The 24,548-nt window shown below is 47.2% G+C and overlaps 1 protein-coding gene across 4 annotated transcripts in view; it reads left to right on the top strand.

The window, feature by feature from the left end:
• The window catches only part of LOXL3 (lysyl oxidase like 3), a 377,140-nt gene that overhangs the window by 200,197 nt on the left and 152,395 nt on the right, over positions 1 to 24,548 (top strand). Inside the window, exons 5-6 of one of the 4 annotated variants that reach the window (XM_078678827.1) lie at positions 11,527 to 11,583; positions 17,016 to 17,072. The exons of the other annotated variants lie outside the window; for them this stretch is intronic. Of the exons in view, the coding sequence (XP_078534953.1) occupies positions 11,527 to 11,583; positions 17,016 to 17,072 (114 nt within the window). The remainder of the gene's footprint in view (positions 1 to 11,526; positions 11,584 to 17,015; positions 17,073 to 24,548) is intronic. 4 annotated transcript variants of the gene reach the window in all.

Genomic DNA, 24,548 nt, shown 5'->3' with positions numbered 1-24,548 from the left:
AGCAGAGACACACCAATCTATAATGAAGTACCAAGTGAAAATGCAAGAAACAAAAATCCTGAACCAATTGGAACTATTGACAGAACTGCATCCGGCTACTTCATCAACTTCGATGATTCCTCTGAAAGCCTCAGTGAATCAAAGACACAGCCATCATCAAAATCCTTTAAAGACAAAGCTAAGGAACTTTTGAAACAACTGAAAGAAACATATCTGATTTCCCCATGGATTGAATTTTGGGTGGGTTTTGGTGCATTTATCCTCATACTTTGGCTCATCATGGTACTTACTTTGGGACGCTTCATTGAGGGAAAATATGCTAAAATGGACACAGCAAGTCAGAAATTCAACTTGATCCTCAAACCACACACATCTTCACACGTCGAGAAAAGAGAACTTTCTTCAGCCAACTTCACAGCCAATCCGATACCTGGTGGGGTAGCCTGGGACAACACTGACTATGAAATTTATGGTCCGGTCGAGATCCTGAAATATCCACACCAAATTAAGATCTCATTGAGTGACTTTGCAAAACCAAACTCATTTGCTGATGATTGGAACTTCGAAAGCATTAATAATATGATGTCTGACTTAGTAATGTCTGCTAAATTTACCAAACATGATTATTTGCAGGGTTCTACAAATTATGACAGTATGTATTGCTATAACCACTATGGTAACCACTTTTTACATAGATCTGCACAACCTAGAAATGTTTTAAATTATAATCAATGGGAACATTGTGCAACACCTCCAAAAGGGAGCTCAAGAACCGTTTACGACAAATATTCATACTTTTCAGGTTTTAACACAAGTAATGCTGAAGCATTCTATTTTAAATTGTCGAACAAGACAGGGACCAAGACCATGATAACCAACACAAAATTGTTATATTCAGACTCATTTTTTGAACAAATGAATACTTTTGGATTTGATTATTGGAACAAAAATGTTGAATTGAAAAGTGTTTGGGGTACAAAAGATTGGCAAGTACATGGTATAGAAGCTTTGTTTAGAGCCTGCATGATCCCAGAACAAATGATATTTTTAAATGACACTGTTCAACAAACCACCTGTCTTGGCTTAGCCAAAATCAAAGATTTAATTAAACCGTCTATTCCAAAGCCAACAATGTTTAGCAACACTTCTACAGATGAAGAGATAGACGTAAACCATATATTAAACCAAAACAGAACACATCCTGATTGGAAACAGTGGTTGATCTGGCCCACAGATACTAATAACTGTCAAGACAGATTCCTGAACAAAACACAGGGGTTCAAAATGACCAGGCCAGACCCTAGATATCCTCAAAGACATCACCCAGGGATAATAACAACCTACAGTGTGGGCAAATTATGCCTTCAATGGCTACAAACTTCCACACTGGCTGAAATTAAGCAACACCTAACTTTACTTACTGATGGTGCTGACTTGCGTGATTTCACTTTGGGACCACGCAAACAGCGTCAAAAGCGTTTCATAGCAGCCTCTGTATATGCAGCATACAATGAGGCCTGGAAGGTTACTCAAATTGAAACAGCAGAGAGAATACGGGAAATTGACCGTATTAATTTGGAAAAATCACTTTCTGTAGTGGACAATGGGTTAATGACTCTGTCCTCCAGAATTTTTTCTTTGGACAGCATTGTGTCTTCAGCAATCGACATATTATCGCAAGACTTACTGTTATTACAACATGGTCAGTCGCAATTGCGTTCTATTGTACAGCTTGGCTGGACGTTACAAAATCTGCGTTCAGGCTATGTGCCTTGGCGTTTAATCAACACAACGTCATTATTCCAAATCTTTAACCTTACTGATAGACAAATCGGTATGGCGCAAAAGGGTGCTGATTATACAATCTTGAGCATTGAAAAACTAGAAAGATTACCAATGACAATGTCAGAACGACCTGTCAGTGAATGGATAATACACGGAATCATAAATATTCCAATCTCAACCTTCAGGTTTCAATACTGCCAAAAATATATACAGGCTGGCATGTACGAGAAATTGGGAAAGAGGTACCTTAAAACAACTTGGAGCCTGCCCTATTCACATGCATGTGTCAGTAATAAAGGACAGAAAGTGTTTCTTAGTGGCAACAATTGTGCGATGTCACTAAGCGGCACGCTTCTGTGTAACGGAATTAGTTTGCATGGAGCCTGTGAAGGGAATTCATACAACCTTTCATGTCACCAGCAAGGCGCACCTGCAACTGAAATAGAACCATTCTTTCAAAGACTCTATAATGGGAGTTACATTCTTATTGTAGACCGCAGATGTTGTAGTCTTATGCCCGGGACTCCTTATCTAGTTACTACGACTGCGAAGGTCAAGTGCTGTGGACGCTCATTGTTCCCCAGCTCCTTCCCAGACAGGGAGGCAAGGGCATGGCCCGATTTGAAAATTACTTCTATTCGAATAGATACTTTAAGCAGAATGAAAACAGTCCTTCTTCAGACGCCTACCAGGCTCTCGTCATCAAAAGAAACGTATGATCTACAAGTCGCAAGGACGACTGCAGAGATACATACATTATTATCAACTAATTCCCCCGTACATTTCGCGGAAATCCTGAATGAAATCTTAAATATTTCTGATACCAATGGGGTCTCACAGGTATTTAAGACAGTATTTTCGATGGCATTAACACCATTCAAAGCCATACTGGGTATTTTTCCAGATTTCGTCCATTCGATTTTTGGCAGACTTCCCCTGATCCTGGGACTAATTGCAGGAATCCTATTCTTAGTCCTTATTTTTCGTTATGGCAACCCATGTCACAGACAAAACTCTTGCGACAAGGGAAGAAACAATCCTAGCCATTGGATACCGGGACCGGATATCAAAAATCCTGGGACTCTCCCGGCTTAGAGACCTGAACATGACTTGGTTTCTATCATTTCGACCAATGTGGCAAAGATGTGTTTTACCTGTATTGAGGTGTCTGCTATGCGGAGAAGAATGCGTGTTAGACACCTGTCTGACGCTACAATCGGATGCGCCGATGGATGCAGAAACATTGTTGAGCCCGATCAAGGTTCATGCTTTGTGCTGCCCTCAAAGGCTACCAATCCTGATGACGGCATTCGTGGAAGCTTCACCACTACGATTGATGGGTAGTGAAGTTCAAGATGAAAGCAGCATCGAACAGGTACGACCTTCTGTCAGTAATGCAAATCAGAATGTCAATGGAGACAATCATGCGCAAGAATGCATGATTACACCTATTTCCGAGTTAGTGGAACTTTCCCAGGAAGCTGTTGACAGTTTTTTCGAAAGCCTAAATGATATGATGTTCTCACCCGAACAGAAATAGAGACTTTTGAGCAAGCTCGCACATGGCGTTCCCTGAATTCGGCCTTCAACTTTAAAAATAAAGTCACATGAACATTTTCGCTCCAGTTCACGGACAGCAGTTTTTCCAGCAGCCCCAAATATTTTTGCATATTTTTCGGGACACTATCTTCTGCTTAAAGTAAGAACTATTCTTAGAGAACTAAGGTTTCTAAATTTTAGATAGCTTATAGACATTAGCTGCCCGCTGGCATGTTCATAAAGATATTTTATTCTGTGATGGAATGGTCTCGAAACTTTTTTCTGTCAGAAACCATTTCATGTGTAATTCTCATATACCAAATAAGCAATAATGTATACAAATGCGATTACGTTGGCATTTTTCTACAGCTTGAGTGCATACAATATATATGTCTGCAATTTTTCCGTATATTTGAAAATTTCAAAATGCATTTATGTATTTTGGGGTGGTAAGGTATACACACTACTCTATAGTATGTTGTACTATGTTATACTATGCCTAGTAAATATGTCCATAGTTAGCGTGGAGTGGGTGTCATGTATTCCTATCGGTTCTGAATCGATCCCCCTATTCCTGACCCTATTCTAGTTAAACAAACCAACAAGTTAACTAGCAGTCAGCCCATGAGGCAGAAAACCCCCATGATGCAGATACCATTATCTGACGCAGTCACACTACGGCACAGGAACGTGTTATCTGATTAGGTCATAACGCTTGCGATCTAATTAGACAAGCGATATTCCTCCAGCCCCTGATAAGGCATACGGAGTTCTCATAACAAATCAAACCTATGACAACCTGGGCAAAACCCTGCGGCCATTGTTTTGATTTCACCGAGAACTTTAGTAAAAGAATGTGCTAACGAGCAAGTCGTATGACATCTTTATTGACGTATCTATGTCCATCCTTACGTCAATCTCGGCACCTTAAAGGTATAAATATTACCGATCTTGCCATATGCAAACACACGCGTGGTGACGAGACGGAGCAGCCATACTTGCCGAAGCCGAGAGCAGAGCAGACCCCGCTGGCAGCAGCCCCGCCTTCCTGACGCGCTGAGAGACGCGCTGCTTTCTCCTGCCGAGAATCCAGCACCGGCGTTTCTGGGCAGCCCTCGCAGGCCGCCTGGAATATCGAGACCAGAGAGAGAGATACCATTCCTCATTCATCCTAAATTCCAGGTACAGAACTGAATAACCCCTCACAGAGAATTCTTTAGTTATTCACTTGGCAAAAACAAACTTAACTTAAACTGCAACTTTCTATTCCCGCCCACGTATTAGACTTAGGTCAGGTACACGGGGTAGGCGTATCTAGAAACACCAGTTGAGTACGTTTAGTCAAATGTATATGTGTATGTAATATATTTTATTCATTTTAAAACATCTTATGGCTTAGAAACCATATCAATGTTTTTACAGTATTACTTTATACTATTGCTTTTAATGTATGCACTTTACTTAACTATAAGTATTGCAATACTATCGATCCATTTCTCTTGTATGAGAAAAGAGACTGATCAATAAATAACACCTTTTTATTGAACACGCCCGTCTCTTCCTTTTCTCTACATTCTGATGAGACTAAGAACGCACGTACTGACTGAGTAAAATAATTTGCCTTTTGTTCACACGAATCTCGACATTGACTCTTGATTAGGGGAGAGCAAAGTTGTCATGTTCTATGGTTGTCAGAAACTAAATCCCTTCTTGTCTAATCAGGGAAGTTAATTCCTCCTTGAACATTCGAGAAAGTTTCTAGCGAACTCTGAGCTACGCTGGCAAACCCAAAACTTTAAGTCTAGTATCGACAGTAGTAGACCTAGTTAACGTCTGGCCTAGGCCTTTACTGCTGTAGGTATTATTCCAATGCGCAGAGCCTATTGGGAAGATAGGAACTACACTACAAAGTGTTGGATAGCGGAGGGGTAAAAACGTTATATTCCCACTCCAGTGGGTGCAACAGTAGGGAAAGTGTTGGATAGCGGAGGGGTAAAAACTACTATTCCCACTCCAGTAAGTGTAACAGTAGGGAAAGTGTTGGATAGCGGAGGGGTAAAAATGACTATACCAATTCCAGTCAGTGCAACAGTAGTGAAAGTGTTGAATAGCAGAGGGGTGAACATTACTATTCCCAATCCAGTGAGTGCAACAGTAGGGTAAGTGTTGGAGAGCGGAGGGTTAAAAATTACTATTCCCAGACCAGTCAGTGCAACAGTAGGGAAATTGTTGGATCGCAGAGGTGTAAAAATTACCATTCCCACCCAATAATTGTAAAAGTAGGGAAAGTGTTGAATAGCGGAGGGGTTACTATTACCACTCCAGTGAGTGCAACAGTAGGGAAAGTGCTGCATAGCGAATGGGTAAAAATGACTATTGCAAAACCAAAGGGGATGATGGACGGAGTGTTGAACATTACAAGCACTCACCCCCAGTCAACTGATCTGGGTTTAATCCATCATCATTCTTTAGCTCACTCCGCCACCCCAGTTCAGGCATGGCTATATGCAAATCAGTCTGACCCTGTGCCTCATGAGTCCGGTCCAGGGAAGACATGGCTTGGCAGTTCGGGCTGGACTGTTCCCATGAGGCACAGGCTCAGAATGATTTGCATATGGCCATGTCTGAACTGTGGTAAATAAATAATTAATTACCGGTACTATTTTTCTATGCATTAACTGAAAAGGATAGCTCAATAAATAAGAGGCAGAATCCGTGGTATCTGAGTATTACGGGCTTTAATCAGATGGCTCGAGCCAATGGACCATCGGGTTCCATCACCTGCAAAGGTTCAGGAAGGGACAGACACAAGGGAAAGAGGGAAGCCGTAAATGTCATATTAACATCATACAGTATATATAGTAAAACAGTATAATTGCATTGCATACAGTAGGCGTAACAAGTGACAAACGTAAGATAAGAACATATGGGCGTAAAAAGAAGGCGTGCACGGGGCGTGCACGGAAACATGTGATGTAAACGTCACAGAAGTGTCATAAATGGGTGGATACATGGAGGGGGCTACCTGGGCAGCTGGAACCTTTAACCTACTGGTGCGCGCAAACGGGCCATGACGTGTAACTGGGGAGAGCTGGGGGCTCTGACTTCTGGCACTAGAAGAGGAGACTAAAGTCTGGGAGGTCAGGACGACATGTACCTATAGCATATCTGGTATCTCGTGTTTGGAGTACATGTTGCTTGAATCTAAAAGTCATCAGGGCAAAGGCTACTTGACACTAAGGCTGGTGCATGCATATATTCTACATGTATTGCGTGTGCTATGAATCTTCTATGGATACTAATTCAGTAATTCTCTTGCATGGAGACAGAAAGACTAGACTATAGATGAAGATGTTTATGCGGTTCGTTAGCTTAGGAATGTGAAGCCGGGGAGCTGAACTGATAAATAGAGGCATAACATATTCTTGGCAGACAGGCAGGCAGGCCAGGCCGGGCACCGCGCTGCTTGGCAGGAAGTAAGTGAAGGGTCAGGGATGCGGGAGGGGCTGCATCGCTCCTCGGAGTGGTTTCAGGAGACTTGAGCTTGAATCTGATGTCCGGGCCCTATGAGGCCTAGAAACGGGGACAACTCGATGAATTAACGTGCACAATGGAAAGACAATGGCAACATAGGCCTAATACTCGTTGCTTTCACGAGGACTGGATAACTGGCATACTAACGTTGGACACAACTATAATTGCGTCTTTATTCGGTCAAGGGGGTAAATATGCATATCGATCATGCACATATAACATATAATGGGGAACACGTAGGGACACATGACAGGGCAAAATTCAATTTTCCTCAGAACTGGGGTGGCGGAGTGAGCTAAAGAATGATGATGGATTAAACCCAGATCAATTGACTGGGGGTGAGTGCTTGCAATGTTCAACCCTCCGTCCATCATCCCCTTTGGTTTTGCTTTGTAAAAATGACTATTCCCACACAAGTCACTGCAACAGGGAAAGTGTTTGATAGCGGAAGGATATCATGTACTATTCCCACTCCAGTGAGTGCAACAGTAGAGAAAGTATTACATAGCACAGGGGTAAAAATTACTATTCCCAATCCAGTAATGGGCAACAGTTGGGAAAGTGTTGGATAGCGAATGGGTAAAAATGACTATTCCCACTCCAGTAAGTGTAACAGTAGGGAAAGTATTGGATAGCGGAGGGGTACAATTTACTATTCCCACACCAGTCAGTGCAACAGTAGGGAAATTGTTGGATAGCAGAGGTGTAAAAATTACTATTCCCACTCCAATAATTGTAAAAGTAGAGAAAGTGTTGGATAGAGGAGGGGTAAAAATTACTATTCCCGCTCCAGTGAGTGCAACAGTAGGGAAAGTGTTGGATAGCGGAAGGATACAATTACTATTCCCAATCCAGTGAGTGCAACAGTAGGTAAAGTGTTGGATAGCGGAGGGGTAAAAATGACTATTCCCACTCCAGTGAGTGCAACAGGTGGGAAAGTGTTGGATAGTGACAGGATAAAATTTCCTATTCCCACTCCAATCAGTGCAACAGTAGGGAAAGTGTTGGATAGCGGAGGGGTAAAAATACTATTCCTATATCAGTCAGTGCAACAGTAGCGAAATTGTTGGATAGCAGAGGTGTAAAAATCACCATTCCCACTCCAATCATTGTAAAAGTAGGGAAAGTGTTGGATAGCGGACGGGTAAAAATGACTATTCCCACTTCAGTGAGTGCAGCAGTAGGGAAAGTGTTGGACAGCAGGGGGGTAAAAAATTACTATTCCCACTCCAGTGAGTGCAACATTAGGGAAAGTGTTGGACAGCGAAGGGGTAAAAATTACTATTTCCCACTCCAGTAAGTGTAACAGTAGGGAAACTGTTTGATAGTGGAAAGATACAATTTACTATTCCCACTCCAATCAGTACAACGGTAGGGAAAATGTTGGATAGCGGAGGGGTAAAAATTACTATTCCCACTCCAATAATTGTAAAAGTAGGGAAAGTGTTGGATAGCGGAGGGATAAAATTACTATTCCCACTCCAGTCAGTACAACAGTAGGGAAAGTGTTGGATTGCAGAGGAGTAACAATTCATATTCTCACTCCAGTCAGTTCAAAATTAAAAACATAGAAAATATTAACGACAAAAATATTTTTTAAAAACATAGTGCCCAATTCTCAAAAGGAATCCTAACTTTTTACTACTCCTAAATGCCCTTTGTGAATACTGAAAGTCGTAAAGTTAGGAGTTTGTCTCAGTTAAACTTACGTTTTGGTCTTCTTAATATATCTTGGAATATACTGGAACCATGTGAGTGGCTCAATGGTTAGAGCGGCAGACCCTGATGCAGAGTTCTGGCCAGGGACCAGGGTTCGATTCCCGTCTCGGCGGGGTCTCTGGCTCAATTTTCTCGGACCTGTTAATTTTCGCCTCGGTGCCTATTCTAATCACGGGACCCACGCTGCAACTCTGGGCAATAGCTTGCTTAGCCTCCACACCGGCCCCAACAGCGCTAAGGATGCCTGGCTTCACTCTGGGGTTGCCCAGGAGTGGACACTTCACAGGGAAAGCCAGGAGGGGTTCCACAGTGGTATGAGTATCAGCGCCAGGAGGCCGAGTAGGCGACACCGCAAGGTGACCATCTGGTGACAGTGCGCTCTATAAGTACCATGACATTTACATTTACATTTACAACGTGTGTGCTTGGCAAACGCTCATTCCACCCAGCAAGAGGGACTCCAGTGGATGCCAGATACTGAAGCAGACTCCCATGGATTGGTGAGTCGAGTTCACTGCAAGCTGCAGGAAAATCAACGTGCTGCGTGACAAGAATTGCAACCCGCTGGGCCTGTTGAGATTGAACCCTGAAAAGTTGTGGTGTCCTGCAAGTCCAGAGTGGTAGCCAAGCTTTCACTAAGCTTCAAGCTACTACTCAACTCCGGTCGGCCTCCAGCTGCCGAAGTAACTGTGGATTACATTTGCTGTATCCAAGGCTTGGTGGTTGGCAGTCGGTGATCGACCTCTTGAGCGACATCTCCAGTCTGGGAGCACCTCACAGACACCGACATCAGCAATGACCCCGCTGCAGTGTTCCTGGAGTCTGAAGAGGAGTCGTCAAGAGTCTGGTAAAGCATCTTTGGTGCGACCTGACCCAGTGATTGACAGCTGCCAGCTACCTTTGCATCCGGAGCCGCCCAGCAAGGTCGAAGCAATTCAGCTATTGAACAAGAGTCCTAGGACACAAAGGATTCTACTCTGCGTGGGTAGAGTGGAAATCCATCTCCACATGTGGTTTTATCAAGTGCTGCAAGTTTGACACCTTTCGCAGATCCTGTTCAGTACCAAAGACAGCTAAATCACCTCTGCACCCAGACATCCTTCAGTGAGATATGCTGTTAACTCCTAGTATTATTGGGCTTCGCCCAAGGAGCGCGGCGCTCGCTGCTACTGTGTGAAACTTCTGTGGATATCTCGTTACTGAGATATGGTATTAACTCCTAGTATTATTGGGCTCCGCCCCACGAGCGCGGCGCTCACTGCTACTGTGTGATAGTTCTGTGAATGTCTTGTTACTGAGATGTGGTATTTACTTCTATTATTATTGGGGTACACCTTTACTTATGTTCAGGTTTATGCTTCTCATTTCTGCCAGCTAGAAGAATGTTTGGCTTTCAGAATGCACCCTCTTTCTCAGGTTTGCCTGGAACACCATCCTCTGACCCCATGTCCATTACCTCTATTTCAGTTTGTTGTTTCTCAGTTCCTTGGACTGTGGTGTTGGCAACACTTGACCAATGAGAAACAGATGGCAAGAGCCAGCACTCCCATTTGCAGATGGGGGGAGCAACATCCTGCCATTGGAAGCTAGTTGTGGTATAGGAACATACCAACATTCACCAATGGCAGAAATGGGTGGGCCAAAACCCCAATTAAAAATAGAAGGGATCAGCCAGCACTCCCAATGGGAGATGAGCGAAGCAACACTCTTCTGTTGGGAGCTTCTGAATGGGCCAGCTCTCCACCAATGGGAGAAAGTAACAGACCAACATTCACCAGGAGAAAAGGGGTGGGACAACTCTTTACCAGTGGGAGAGGAACATGGTCAGCCAGCACTCTAGCATTGGGAGTTAAATGGAATAAACCATAATTCTACAAAGCAGAGACCGGCATGCACCAACACTCTCCCAGTGGAGATACGAGCATGCGCCAATGATCCACCAATGAGAGATAGGCATGCACCACCCTCTCCCAGTGGAGATACGAGCATGCGCCAATGATCCACCAATGGGAGATAGGCATGCACCGCCCTCTCCCAGTGGAGATACAAGCATGCACCAAAGATCTACCAATGGGAGATAGGCATGCACCACCCTCTCCCAGTGGAGATACGAGAATGCACCAATGATCCACCAATGGGAGATAGGCATGCACCAGCACTCTCCCAGTGGAGACACGAGCATCCACCAATAATCCACCAATAGGAGATATCCATGCACCAACACTCTCCCAGTGGAGACACGAGCATGAACCAATATTCCACCAATGGAAGATAGGTATGCACCATCACTCTCCCGGTGGAGATACGTGAATGCACCAATGATCTACCAATGGGAGACCGGCATTCACCACCCTCTCCTAGTGGAGATACGAGAATGCAACATTGGTCCACCAATGGGAGATACGCATGCACCACCCTCTCCCAGTGGAGATAGTAGCATGCACCAATGATCCACCAATGGGAGATATGGCTGCACCGACATTATTACCAATAGAATGGAAGGTGGGCCAACACTTTGAATGGAAGTCGAGATGGTCCAACACTATCAATGGGAAACAGGAAGTGAGTCAACACTCGCCAGTAGGAGGAGGGCTGGGCTAACGGTCAAGTAACACTAACTAGTCAGGTAGGGTAGATAGTGACCCTATGACAGACAGACACTCTGAGCCAACACGTCCTAGAGGGGGGCATGAGAAGAGCAGCCCTCTGCCCTCAGGACATGGGCTGAGGGAGCCAATGTTGTACCAGGGCACCGAGAGGGTGCCAACACGCCACCCATGGGAGATGGTGGGAGGGTCTGGCACTGCATCACTGGGGGTAAGAGAAGCTTGAAATCGCATCAGTGAGAGAGGCGAGTGACCAACCACAGAGGGCATTTATCAAGTAACTATGCTGTGCCAATTGTGGTTCCTTCTCTAAATATCTGTTGTTCTTTTCCTGTGTTTACAGAAGCGTAAAAAAGCGCGCCACCAGGGGCGGAGGCCGGAGCTTGAGGTCAAAGGAGAGGTAACTCATTCAGCAGAACGCTGGCTGCTGCTTCTGCTTCTATTGGAAGCTTTTGGTTTTTGGTTTGTGCCAAAAAGGAAAGCACCAATACATGTCCCAGTGGAAGGTTCTCTTCTTGGGAACATGACACCAGAACCCAAAGTGTTCTTGGGCTCTCTGTACTTGCTCGTTCAGGAGTGAAGTACCATATGCACTGTGATCAAATGAAGCCGGGTGTACGGATGCGTTTCAGCTTCTGCTGTGATGGCAGCCAGCACCAGGTGCTGTGCCCACTCATGGTCATCCTCTTCACCACTTAGAGTTGAGAAGAGCCCAAGAACCTGCTCATCCCTGGATCTCAAAGATCTGTGTCATCCAATGTCATGGACCTTCTACTCCAAGGTGCTCGGGTGAGGGACCTTCTCACTCATGGGTTTTAAATGTCACCGTCACTGTTCACAGGTAGCACTGAGAGGCACATGTCAGCCATGGTTTGAAGGCGGGACCTAAGCGAGATCCCTGGTGGGATGTGGGCAGAGATCCAACAGGAGATGCACGTCAGAGATGCCGTTTGAGTTCTTGATGGAGGTCCACATAAGATCTGTGGGTGGAGGTCCATAGAGGACCACAAGTAGTGACACAGGACAGAGCTTTGGGTGGAATCCAGGACAGGACCACAGGAAGTGATCCAGGACAGAGCTTTGGGTAGAGTCCAGGACAGGACCACAGGAAGTGACCCAGGACAGAGCTTTGGGTAGAGTCCAGGACAGGACCACAGGAAGTGACCCAGGACAGAGCTTTGGGTAGAGTCCAGGACAGGACCACAGGAAGTGACACAGGACAGAGCTTTGAGTAGAGTCCAGGACAGGACCACAGGAAGTGATCCAGGACTGAGCTTTGAGTGGAGTCCAGGACAGGACCACAGGAAGTGACCTCAGGACAGAGCTTAGGGTAGAGTCTAGGACAGGACCACAGGAAGTGAGCCAGGACGGAGCCTAGGGTAGAGTCTAGGACAGGACCACAGGAAGTGATCCAGGACAGAGCTTTGGGTGGAGTCCAGGACAGGACCACAGGAAGTGATCCAGGACAGAGCTTAGAGTAGAGTCCAGGACAGGACCACAGGAAGTGATCCAGGACAGAGCTTAGAGTAGAGTCCAGGACAGGACCACAGGAAGTGATCCAGGACAGAGCTTTGAGTAGAGTCCAGGGCAGGACCACAAGTAGTGACACAGGACAGAGCTTTAGGTAGAGTCCAGGGCAGGACCACAGGCAGTGATCCAGGACAGCGCTTTGGGTGGAGTCCAGGACAGGACCACAGGAAGTGACCCAGGACAGAGCTTTGGGTGGAGTCCAGGACAGGACCACAGGAAGTGATCCAGGACAGAGCTTTGGGTGGAGTCCAGGACAGGACCACAGGAAGTGACCCAGGACAGAGCTTTGGGTGGAGTCCAGGACAGGACCACAGGAAGTGATCCAGGGCAGAGCTTTGGGTGGAGTCCAGGACAGGACCACAGGAAGTGATCCAGAACAGAGCTTTGAGTAGAGTCCAGGACAGGACCACAGGAAGTGACCTCAGGACAGAGCTTTGGGTGGAGTCCAGGACAGGACCACAGGAAGTGATCCAGGACAGAGCTTTGGGTGGAGTCCAGGACAGGACTACAGGAAGTGATCCAGGACAGAGCTTTGAGTAGAGTCCAGGACAGGACCACAGGAAGTGATCCAGGACAGAGCTTTGAGTAGAGTCCAGGGCAGGAGTACAAGTAGTGACCCAGGTCAGAGCTTTGGGTGGAGTCCAGGACAGGAGTACAAGTAGTGACCCAGGACAGAGCTTTGAGTAGAGTCCAGGGCAGGACCACAGGAAGTGATCCAGGACAGAGCTTTGGGTGGAGTCCAGGACAGGACTACAGGAAGTGATCCAGGACAGAGCTTTGGGTGGAGTCCAGGACAGGAGTACAAGTAGTGACCCAGGTCAGAGCTTTGGGTGGAGTCCAGGACAGGACCACAGGAAGTGACCCAGGACAGAGGTTGGGCTGGAGGCCCAGGAAAGTACTACAGGTAGTGCTGCCTTTACAGAGCTTCAATCAGTGAACTTATAAAGCATGACAACTCACCCTGAAGGTCTTAAGGCGCTGGGTGAGGGGATGGTTTTGGGGTTCAGTCAAAGAGCCATGTCTTGCAGTCCTTACTGAATTGTAGCAGTGATGGTGATTGCCGGAGGTGCAGAGGCATGGAGTTCCAAGTGTTCACAGCGAGGTAGGAGAAGGATCTTCCTTCCGCCGTGGTCTTGCATATCCATGTGATGGTGACCAGGGCCAGTTGGGCGGAGCAGAGATGTCTGGTGGGAGTGCAGAAGTAGAGGCGGTGGTTGAGGTATGCATGTCTAACTTTGTGGAGGGCTTTGTAGGCTTGCGTCAGAAGCTTGAAGGTGATTCTCTTGTTGACAGGCAGCCAGTGAAGGTTTCTCATGTGGCCAGTGATGTAGTTGTGGCGAGAGATGTTCAGGATGAGTCTGGCGGAGGCGTTCTGGACGGTCTGCAGTTTTTATTTTAGTTTCTGGGTGGTGCGGTGTAGAGTTTGTTGCCTTAGTTGAGTCTGCTGCTGAAGAACGTATGGGTGACCATTTTCCTGGACTTCCTGGGAATCCACTTGAAAATCTTCCAAAGCAGAAGGAGAGTGTGGAAGTAGGAGAACGAGATGGTGTTGATTTGGCGGTTCATTGAGAGCCAGGAGTCCAGGAGGTACTAAGGTTTCTTGCGTGGTCCGTGGGTGTGGGGGGATTCCGAGGGCTGCAGGCCGCCATGAGTCATCTCAGGGGGGGGGCCCAGGATGAGGCTTGAGGCAGGTGTCCTTCACCCAGGTGGCGACTGCCTTTATGCCGTCATGCAAGTTGGTCTTGGCGGATGTGGTTCCGTCTATGAGGGAGAGAATCAGCTGGGTGTTGTCGACGTAGGAGAAGATGTTGAGTACGTAGCTTATGATGATGGCTACAAGCGGGGCCGTGTAGATGTTGAAGAGGGCCGGGCTCAGGATTGATCCCTGAGGCACTCCGCAGCTGATCTCTGTGGGTTCTCAGTTGAACGGTGGAAGTCTGACTCTCTGTGTTCGGCCGGTGAGGAAGGAGCGGATCCGTTTTAGGATTTTGTAACGGATGCCGGTGTCGTGGAGGGTGTGGTGGGAGGCAATGTTGAAGGCGGCTGAGAGGTCCAGGAGGACGAGGGCTGCAGTCTCGCCTCAGTTGAGGAGGGCGTGGATGTCCAAAGCTTGGGATAGAGGCCCAGGGCAGGAGTACAGGTAGTGACCCAGGACAGAGCTTGAGCAGAGGTTCAGAGTAGGACTATGGATTTGGATCCAGGACAGACCTTGGGGCAGAGGTTTATTTTTATTTATTTAGTTATTTATAGACTTCAGGTTCAGGATAAAACTACGGGTAGAGGTCCTGGACAAGTCTGAGCGTAGAGTCTATGAAAAAGCTAAGGGCAGAGGTTCAGAGTAGAACCACGGGTAGGTCCAGGATAAGTCTGTGGATAGATTCTAGGAAAAGGCAAAGGCCACTGAATAGTGGTGATGGGCGGGATACGAACAAAGGTTCTGGACAGAGTCAGGTCGAAGTTCAGTATAGGTCGATGGACAGAGAGTTAGACCAGTCCTATGGGTAGAGTATCAGGGCAAAACTATGGACAAAAACGTAGACCAGAGCTGTGGGTAGGACCATGGGACAGAAATCTAGAGGAGTGCCACAGAAAGATGCTCAGGACAGGTCTATAAGTAGTCTTTCAGGGCCAAACCTGAATCAGGGCTTTGGCCACAGAGCGAGATGTAGGATAGTGCCCCCGCCCCCATTCTAGGCGCTTTGCACGGTTCCTGCTGGCCATATTTTGAGAGGAAGCTGCAGCCGTCATTGGGAAGCTGAATCAAGTCACCATCGTTGTGAGCACAAGTGAGGAGTTCATTACCTTTAAAACCATTAGTGAGAGGATATCTTTGTCCAATAAAAATGTTATATGGGCTAAAGGAAATGGTGCTACTGGAGATGCAAATAGCAGATCTCTTACATTATCTGGAAGGGTTTTAGAACAAGGCCTCCAGGCCAGGGATATAGATCTGGGCTCTGGAACAAGGCAGTCACACCAGGGATCCAGAACACGGCCTCAAGACCAGGGTTCCAGACCAAGCCTCTAGACCAACTTTCCAGATCAGGACTGCAGAATAAGGTCTCCAGGACTAGAGCTCCAAGACCAGGCCAACAGACCAGAGATCCAGTTCAGGGATCTAGAACAAAGTCTGCAGATGAGGCATAGAGGACACGGCCTCCAGCACCTGGCTCCAGACCAAGGTCTCCAGAGCAGGGCTCCAAAATATGTTCTTCAATCCAGGGATCCAGGCCAGATCAGGGCACAAGAACAAGGCCCCCAGACCAGAGATCCAGAAGAAGACCTGTAGACCAGCATTAATTGAAGGTAATCCAGACCAAAGATCTAGAAAGAGGCCTCCAGAACAGGGATTCTGAACAAGGCCTCCACACCAGGGTTCCAGATCAGAGTTTCAGAACAAGGCATCCAAACCAGAGATCCATAAGAAGCTTTCCTGGCCAGGGTTTTCAGATCCAGGCGCAGAATAAGGCCTCCATATGAGGGTTCCAGATCAGGGCTCTGGAACACGGCCTCCCAAACAAGGATCCGGAAGAAGGCCTCTAGACCAGGTCTCAAGAAAAGGTTCTCAAGACAAGAGCTCCAGAACGAGGCCTGCAGATCAGGACCCAGAAAAAGGCTTCCAGAACAGGGTTCTAGATCAGGGCTCTAGAACAAGGCCTCCAGACCTGCACTTTTGCATCTCCATGCCTCCACGGTAACAGCACTTCTCACGCATGCCTTTACAAATGTCCACAGGTGAGATTTTAAGTGGTCATTTAAAAAGGCCTCAAAGCGTCCACAGATCCTTGCAGCTCAGTAGCACGAGAGAAGCCCCCCATGGGAGCCTAGCAGAGCCAGTAATAATCCTTGATTAAGAGATATGCTCATTGGTGCCCAGGGATCAGGGACCAGGACACAACATACACATGAACACAACAGTGCTGTTGCTTTTGCGGTGCATGACCGGTCTGAGGGGGGTTTACTTAGAGAATAAGTACTGAGTCACTTGTAAAAGGAGTTCCCACTTGTCACAAGACATATATTCACAGAGAAAAACCCCCATGTCTCTTGGAGGACAGTTGACTGGATATGGCGTTCGTGTAGCCATCAGAGGGGGCCCCATCGCCCCCTCTGTGGTAGTGACCAGAGGGGGGCCCTGTGCATGATGTGTAGATAAGGCTTATGGGAGAGCGACAAATCAGCCAATACTTTGGAAAGAAGCCTCTGCACCCCTCAATATCACCTTAGACACACCCAGTATCCAGATGTGAGGAGCTTCATCTGCTGATGTACACAACTTTCTTCTATTTTTTGTTTTTACAGACGTATAAAAAAGCGAGCAGCCAAGGCCAAAGGCACAAGTCCGGGGTCAAAAGACAGGTAACTGGATGTCCAGATGGTCAGCCGCTGCATCTGCTTAACTTGGACCGCTTTCGTATTTTGGTCAGCGCCAAAAGGAAAGCGCCGGTTACTGTTCCAGGTGGGTCATACTGCATGACTCTCAGCCTCTGGACTCAGAGGCTCCTTTGGAACAGGATGGATTCCAAGCCCTGGGCTGGGACCCCATCTTTAGAACTCAAAGATCGCTGGGCCCTGGTTCCAGACAGACCCTTGAATGGATGCGAGGGAGGCGTCCACGCTTGGAAAATCCAAGGAGAGCTTTCCAGGAAGCTTCAGAGACAAGGTTTGCAGAGATCCCCTTATGGATGCGAGGGAGGCTTCCAGGAATGGAAGACCCAAGGAGAGCCTTCCAGGAAGCCCCAGAAACAAGGGGCCCGATTCACAGAACTAACATAATCCAAAATCCAAAACGTACTACTTTTGGTATTCACAGAAGGCATTTAGTAGTAGTTAAGTTAGGATTTTGTCTTAAGTTTGACTTAAGACAGACTTAAGACAGACTTAATACACACTTAAGACACACTTAAGTCACATAAGAGACAGAATCCTAACTTAAGTCGGTCTTAAGTTTGTCTCAAGTTTGTCTTAAGTCTGTCTTAAGTTTGTCTTAAGTCTGTCTTAAGTTTGTCTTAAGTCTGTCTTAAGTCTGTCTTAAGTCTGTCTTAAGTCAAACTTAAGACAAAATCCTAACTTTATTACTACTAAATGCCTTCTGTGAATACCAAAAGTAGTAAGTTTAGGATTTTGTCTTGAGTTAGTTCTGTGAATCGGGCCCAAGGCTTGCAGATATCCCCTCATGGGTGGGAAGGAGGCTTCCGCTTGGAAGATCCTAGGAGAGCCTTCCAGGAAACACCAAAGAAAGACTTAAACATGGCCACCAGCGACACTGTGGCAGAACAGACATTCAGTGCGATCCATCGGTGCATCGGTCCATAAGACTTACTGAGCTGTGACTCAGGCACTTCCCTGGGTACGGAATCCTGGAGGGGCCACAACACTCTTTGAGTTCTAAGCGATAATGTTTCTCCTGTAGTTGGAGGGACAAAGCTGTCTGCTTTTGGTCACCAGAGCGCTTGCCCTTTCGATGGCTGTCTGCATGCCTTGCAGGGTTGTTGGGAGAAGCAATGATCTTTTTATGTTGTGTTTTGGGCGTGGGGTGTGTTGGTAGCTTCTTCCAACACAACCAGGGATTTGTTGGGATCGTTTCTGGGGGAGGACTTGAAAGACTTGACAATCTCCTCGCGTCCTACCATCTCCTCGCATCCAACCATCTCTGTCTCTTCGTGTCCCAACATCTCCTTGCGTTCCACTAACTCCTCACAACCCATCACCTCCTCGCGTCTCACCATCTCCATCTCCTCACGTCACACCATCTCCTCATGTCACAACATCTCCATCGCCTCACATCAGACCATCTCCTCACGTCACACCATCTCCTGGCTTTTCTCATCTCCTCACATTTCACCATCTTCTCGCGTCCCACAATCTCCATGCGTCCCACCATCTCTAAATAACACCATCTCCTCGCGTCCCAACATCCCCTCGCAACCCACCATCTCCATCTCCTTGTGTCCCACCATCTCCTGGCTTCTCACATCTCCTCAAGTCCCACCATCTCTGAACATCCAATCTCCTCGCGTCCCACCATCTCCTTGCATCCCACCATGTCCTCACGTCCCACCATCTCCTCCCATCCCACCATCTCCATCTCCTCGCGTCCCACCATTCTCCCCGCAACCCACAATCTTCTTGCATCCAACCTCCTCACGTTCCCCATCTCCCTGCGTCCCACCATCTCCTTGCGTCCCACCATCTCCTCACATCCTACCATCTCCTCACATCCAACTATCTGTATCTCCTCGCATTCCACCATCTCCTCGTAACCCAAATTCTCTCTTTGCATCCCACCATCTCCATCTCCTTGTGTCTCACCATCTCCCGGCTTCTCACATTCCCTCACGTCCCACCATCTCCTCGCATCACACCATCTTCTTGCATCCCACCATCTCCATCTCCTCACATCACACCATCTCCTCGCGTTCCACCATCTCCTGACTTCTCACATCTCCTCACATTTCACCATCTCCTTACGTCCCACCATCTTCTTACGTCCCACCATGTCCTCACTTTCCACCATCTCCTCACATCCCACCATCTCCTCAGGTCCAACCATCTCCTCGTCCCACCATCTCCTTGCGTCCCACCATCTCCTCGCATCACACCATCCCCTTGTGTCCCACCATCTCCTAGTTTCCCACCATCCCCTCACATCCCACCATCTCCTTGCATCCCACAATCACCTCATATCCAATTTCCTTGCATCCCACCACGTCCTCGCGTCCCACCATCTCCTCCCGTCCCACCATCTCCTTACGTCCCACCCGCTCCTTGCATCCCACCATGTCCTCGTGTGCCACCATCTCCCCGCATCCCACAATCTTCTTGCATCCTATCTCCTTGTGTCCCACCATCTCCTCACCTCCCACCATATCCTTGGGTCCCAATATCGCCTCGTCCCACCATCTCCGCACGTCCCACCATCTTCTCGCGTCCCACGATCTCCTCATGTCACACCTTCTCCTCATGTCACACCATCTCCTCGCATCACACCATCTCCATCCCCTCAAGTCACACCATCGCCTCACATCACACCATCTCCTGGCTTTTCACATCTCCTCACATTTCACCATCTTCTCGCGTCCCACAATCTCCATACGTCCCACCATCTCTTAGTAACACCATCTCCTTACATCCCAACATCCCCTCGCAACCCACCAACTCCAACTCCTTGTGTCGCACCATCTCCTGGCTTCTCACATCTACTCAAGTCCCACCATATCCTCACATCCAATCTCCTCGTATCCCACCATCTCCCTGCAACCCACAATCTTCTCGCATCCAATCTCCTCACGTCCCGCCATCTCCCCACGTCCCACCATCTCCTTGCGTCCCACCATCTCCTCGCGTCCTACCATCTCCTCACATCCAACTATCTCCATCTCCTCGCGTTCCACCATATCCTCGCAACCCACCATCTCTTTGCATCCCACCATCTCCATCTCCTTGTGTCCCACCATCTCCTGGCTTCTCACATCTCCTCATGTCACACCATCTCCTCACGTCACACCATCTCCTCGCGTCACACCATCTCCTCGCGTCACACCATCTCCTGACTTCTTACATCTCCTCATGTCACACCATATCCTTGGGTCCCAATATTGCCTCGCCCCACCATCTCCTCCCGTCTCACCATCTTCTCATGTCCCACCATCTCCTCACGTCCCACCATCTCCTTGCGTCCCAATATCGCCTCGTCCAACAATCTCCTTGAGTCTCAAAATCGCTCGTCCCACCATCTCCTCACATCCCACCATCTCCTCACGACTGTGGAAAAGTAAATTTTGTCATGTTCTGTGTCCCTACGTGTCATCCATCATATGTTATGTGTGCATGACCAATATGCATATGTACTCCCCATGTCCGATTAATGACGCAATTACAGTTGTGTCCACCTCTAGTATGCTAGTTTCCAGTCCTCGTGAATACTACGAATATCAGGCCTATGTAAAGCTATGTTGCCACGTTTCTCAGTGTGCACGTTATTTCATTATAAAGTCCCCGTTTCCAGGCCTCAACAGGGCCCGGACATCAGATTCAGCTCCTGTCTCCTGAAGCCTCGCTGAGGAGCGATCCAGCCCCCACCTGTATCCTCGACCTTTCACTTACTTCCTGCCTCGCAGTGCCCGGTGCAGCTTGGCTCTGCCTCTGAGTCTGCCAAGAATATGTTATGATTCCAGCTATCAGTTTAGTCCTCCTTTTCTGCATTCCTAAGCTACTGAACTGCATCAATAGTTTCCGTCATTGTCTAGCCTATGCGGCTCCATGTTAAGAGAAATACTGTATTTAATGGTCATTTAATATTCTTCATCACGCACTACATGTAGAATAAATGCATGCTCTAGTCTTAGAGTCAGTTAGCTTTTCCCCTCATGACTTCTAGTTTATATCAACATGTTCCCTAAACATCAGATACTAGATAGGGTTTAGGTACATGTCGCTCCGACCCTCCAGACTTTAGTCTCTGCTCCTAGCACAGAGTTCATAGCCCCAGCTTCTCCTCGTAACACGTCATTGCCAGTTTGCGCGCACCACCAGGTTAGAGGTCCCGGCTCCTTAGGTAGCCCCCTCCTATGTTTCCGCCCATTCATGACATATTCTGTTACGTTTGCATCACATGTCTGAGTTACACCTTCTTTTTACTCTTATCTTTCGCGACTGCTACGCGTCACGCCTTCTGCTCCACCCACTGCTACGCCTACTGCAATGTAATGCTATGTGTTTGCGCTATGTATATATGCTCATGGATTGTTATTAAAAGTCAGCGCGCTCATCCCAGACCCAGCCCCAGCAGCTGCTGGGCCCTGTCATCCTATTCCTATGCAGGTTGTCCTGTTCCTGTCCTTATGCTGTATTAAACCTGCAAAACTCCTACTACCTCGAATCTTGACTCTTATTTATTGAGCTATCTGTTATGATATATGTCTAGTCAAAAATAGGGTATTATTTATTTATTTACCACATAATGGCGCCCGAACAGGGACTTGCCCTTTCCCCACGCGTCGGTGAAGCCACGCCGACCCCCTGACCCTCTGCAGTCGTGACGGAACTCTTCTGCGCAGTGGCAGATATTTCTGCTCAAGTATCCCTCAGGCCCACGGAGGAGACGGAGGAGGCGGTCCAGCATCCAGACGAGACGGTGGAGGAACGCGGCGAGTCCCGACCAGAGCCCAAGCCAAGAGTCCAAGGTCCGAGGTATCCGGAGGTCCACCCGTAACTGAAGTCCGAAGTCCGAAGTTTGTCGTCGTAGCAGTCCAGTCCAGTCCGAGGCCTTCCGTTCTTGCTACCCGGTGAGTACCGTTACTAGGGTGGTATCTAGACAGGGTCAATTTAATTGACTCTGGTCTGTGGGTTGGTGGTACACAGTCCCACAAACGAAGTGTCCACTTCGGTGGATGCGGGTCCTGACGTGTCTCTTTAAGAGACCGGTAAGTTTCGTACTGTTTCAGCAGTGCATCTAGTTTCTGTTCTAGTCAGTTTCTGTTCTCGAGAAAATTCACGTGTTCTGTTCTTAGTATTTCCAGGTAGTATTCTGTCCGAACTGTTATTTTAAATGTTTTTCATGTATTCTAATGTCGTGGTATGAATGGGAAATAAGTATCGTGTTTATTGTGTATTGTATTGTGTCTAGATTACAGTTCAGTCATGCCCATGTTTTCCAAGTTACGTCAGTTAAAAACTAGAAAGGGTCTGCTGGAAGCAGCAGTTCCCGTCCCGCCCAGGGACAGTCCAGGTCACTTTATGTATCAGAAGCATGGCATAAGCGCCATATTGTATCTAGATTTATGGGTAGAGTATACCAAACAGTTAGAAGAAAAGTATAGATGGCCCGTATCGGGTACATGGGATGCCGAATGCATCATGCGAGTAGAAGAGGCATTATGGAAAAAGAAAGCCAGACAATCACAGAAAGACGCCATCGAGCTATGGCGCAAAGAAGCTCATAAAAGAACCGAAAAAGAAATCAGAAAGTCAGAATTAAGTAGAGAATCCCAAGAACGAGCCCAAGAAAGAGAATTAATCGAGATAGGTGAACGAGTTAGAACTGAGCAATCAGACAGACAGAGGAATGCCCTCATTAAGGGTATGTATCCTCTTCTTGCCGAGGGCTTGCCAAAAGCGACCCCGGAGGCATCCAGTAACTTTCCGCCACCACTAGTTCCGACCAAGCTACGTCACAAACCGACCGCAGCTGATATTTTTATTTCGTCCTATCTGGACGACACAGTCCCCGAATATGCAAATCCTGTTCGCGCTCCGCCAGTCCCTGTAAATCAGGTAATTCCTGCTCCTCCAGACACCGGGGTGCCCTTAACAGCCCCCCTGGGTCAGCCCGCCATACAAGTCCAGCCCACGTTACAATTACCGACCCTGCCAGGACGAAAAGCATCAGTTGATGATTCCAGTTTAGGGGCCGCGGGAGGAGGTCTTCCTCAAACCCCGCCGCCATACAAGCGTTTATCAGCACTCGAATTACATGCTCAAGCATCACAGCGTACTCCTAAGAGTAATAAGTCTGTCGCAGAAATCAGGCAAACCCTTGGCGAGTGTGTCTATGACCCAGTTCCAGGCGAGTTTAATATGGTTTTATATTCCGTACGCGTAAGGAGAGTGACCGAGTATCTAGTCACCCTGCCGAATATGAAAGAAGATCTAGACAGGATATATCGTTTCATCCGTACAGGGGATGACCCACAAAGTATTAGTGATGCCATGTCTCAAAGGAAAGCCGAGATTCAGCGCATGATATTAAAGTTCTTAATTAACTGTCTAATAAGAGAACAAGATCATCCGTCTAAAGACCCGGAAGAAATGAAAACCCTGACAAAGTGGAGTGATAATATAGCCGAAGGAAAGCACAATACCATTGGTGCCATGGAAAGTATGTACAAGAAAATCCGTAGAGAGATAATAAAGATACACGAACAGCGTAAAGCAGCACAAGTAAGCGAGAAAGAAAGTACCTCTGATCCTGAAGAGGAAGACGATGAGAATACTGCCAGAATAGCGTATGTAGGAAAACCTAGATTTCCAGAATCGCCATTTACGTCTAGAACACAAGTCAACTTTCCATCATTCAGCACCAGAACAAGGTTCCCTAGAACAAGTATTTCAAGCTACCGATCACATTCTGAAATCACGAATCGGTTATAGTGAGTTAAGTACCATGCATGAACAAGAAATAGTTCGGTCAGCAGTCAGATGGATTACTGATTCTACCACTTTTCCAGACGAAATAGTGGCACAAATGTTTCTGAAAATGCCCCCAGCCGAGCAGCGACTGGTGGGTATGTATATGATTCAGCACCTCATTACTCTGTATGAGGGTCAACATTCTGATCCAGGCCCGTTACATGATATCCTGAACGAGTTACTCCAGTATAGATGGAGAGGTCTAGGTACCGATTTAATTAGTGTCATTTTAGAACAGCGTCATAAATATAGAACATTCTTGAACCCGCATTTTGTCCATGTCTCACCCCCAGAAAGTAAATCATTCTACATAGACAGACAGAATCCGTTACGAGAAGTCCACCCAGTCAGAGGAACGGGTGGCGAAATGCAGCGAGTGTTTGTATACACTCCGATCACAAAGATGGAACTCCTCGAAATGAAGAAATTAATTCCCTGTCATGATAAAGATCCAGCAGGGTTCCATAGAGAATTAAAAGACATGCTCCGTATGGGAGAATACACTTACCCAGATATCATTAAAATGTTAAAGGTTCTGCTGCCCGCAGGGGTGTATGAAAAGCTAAAGGAAAAAGAATGGGAGGTGGGAGAGAAAAAGATCGATTGGGCAGTTCTAGAAGCAGAAGATAAGATACGTGTACCAGG

Source organism: Lissotriton helveticus, chromosome 2_2, assembly GCF_964261635.1.
Source record: "Lissotriton helveticus chromosome 2_2, aLisHel1.1, whole genome shotgun sequence".
Lineage (NCBI taxonomy): Eukaryota > Metazoa > Chordata > Amphibia > Caudata > Salamandridae > Lissotriton > Lissotriton helveticus.
Note: the sequence above shows the minus strand (reverse complement) of the source record. Positions and strands in the feature narration are given on the sequence as shown.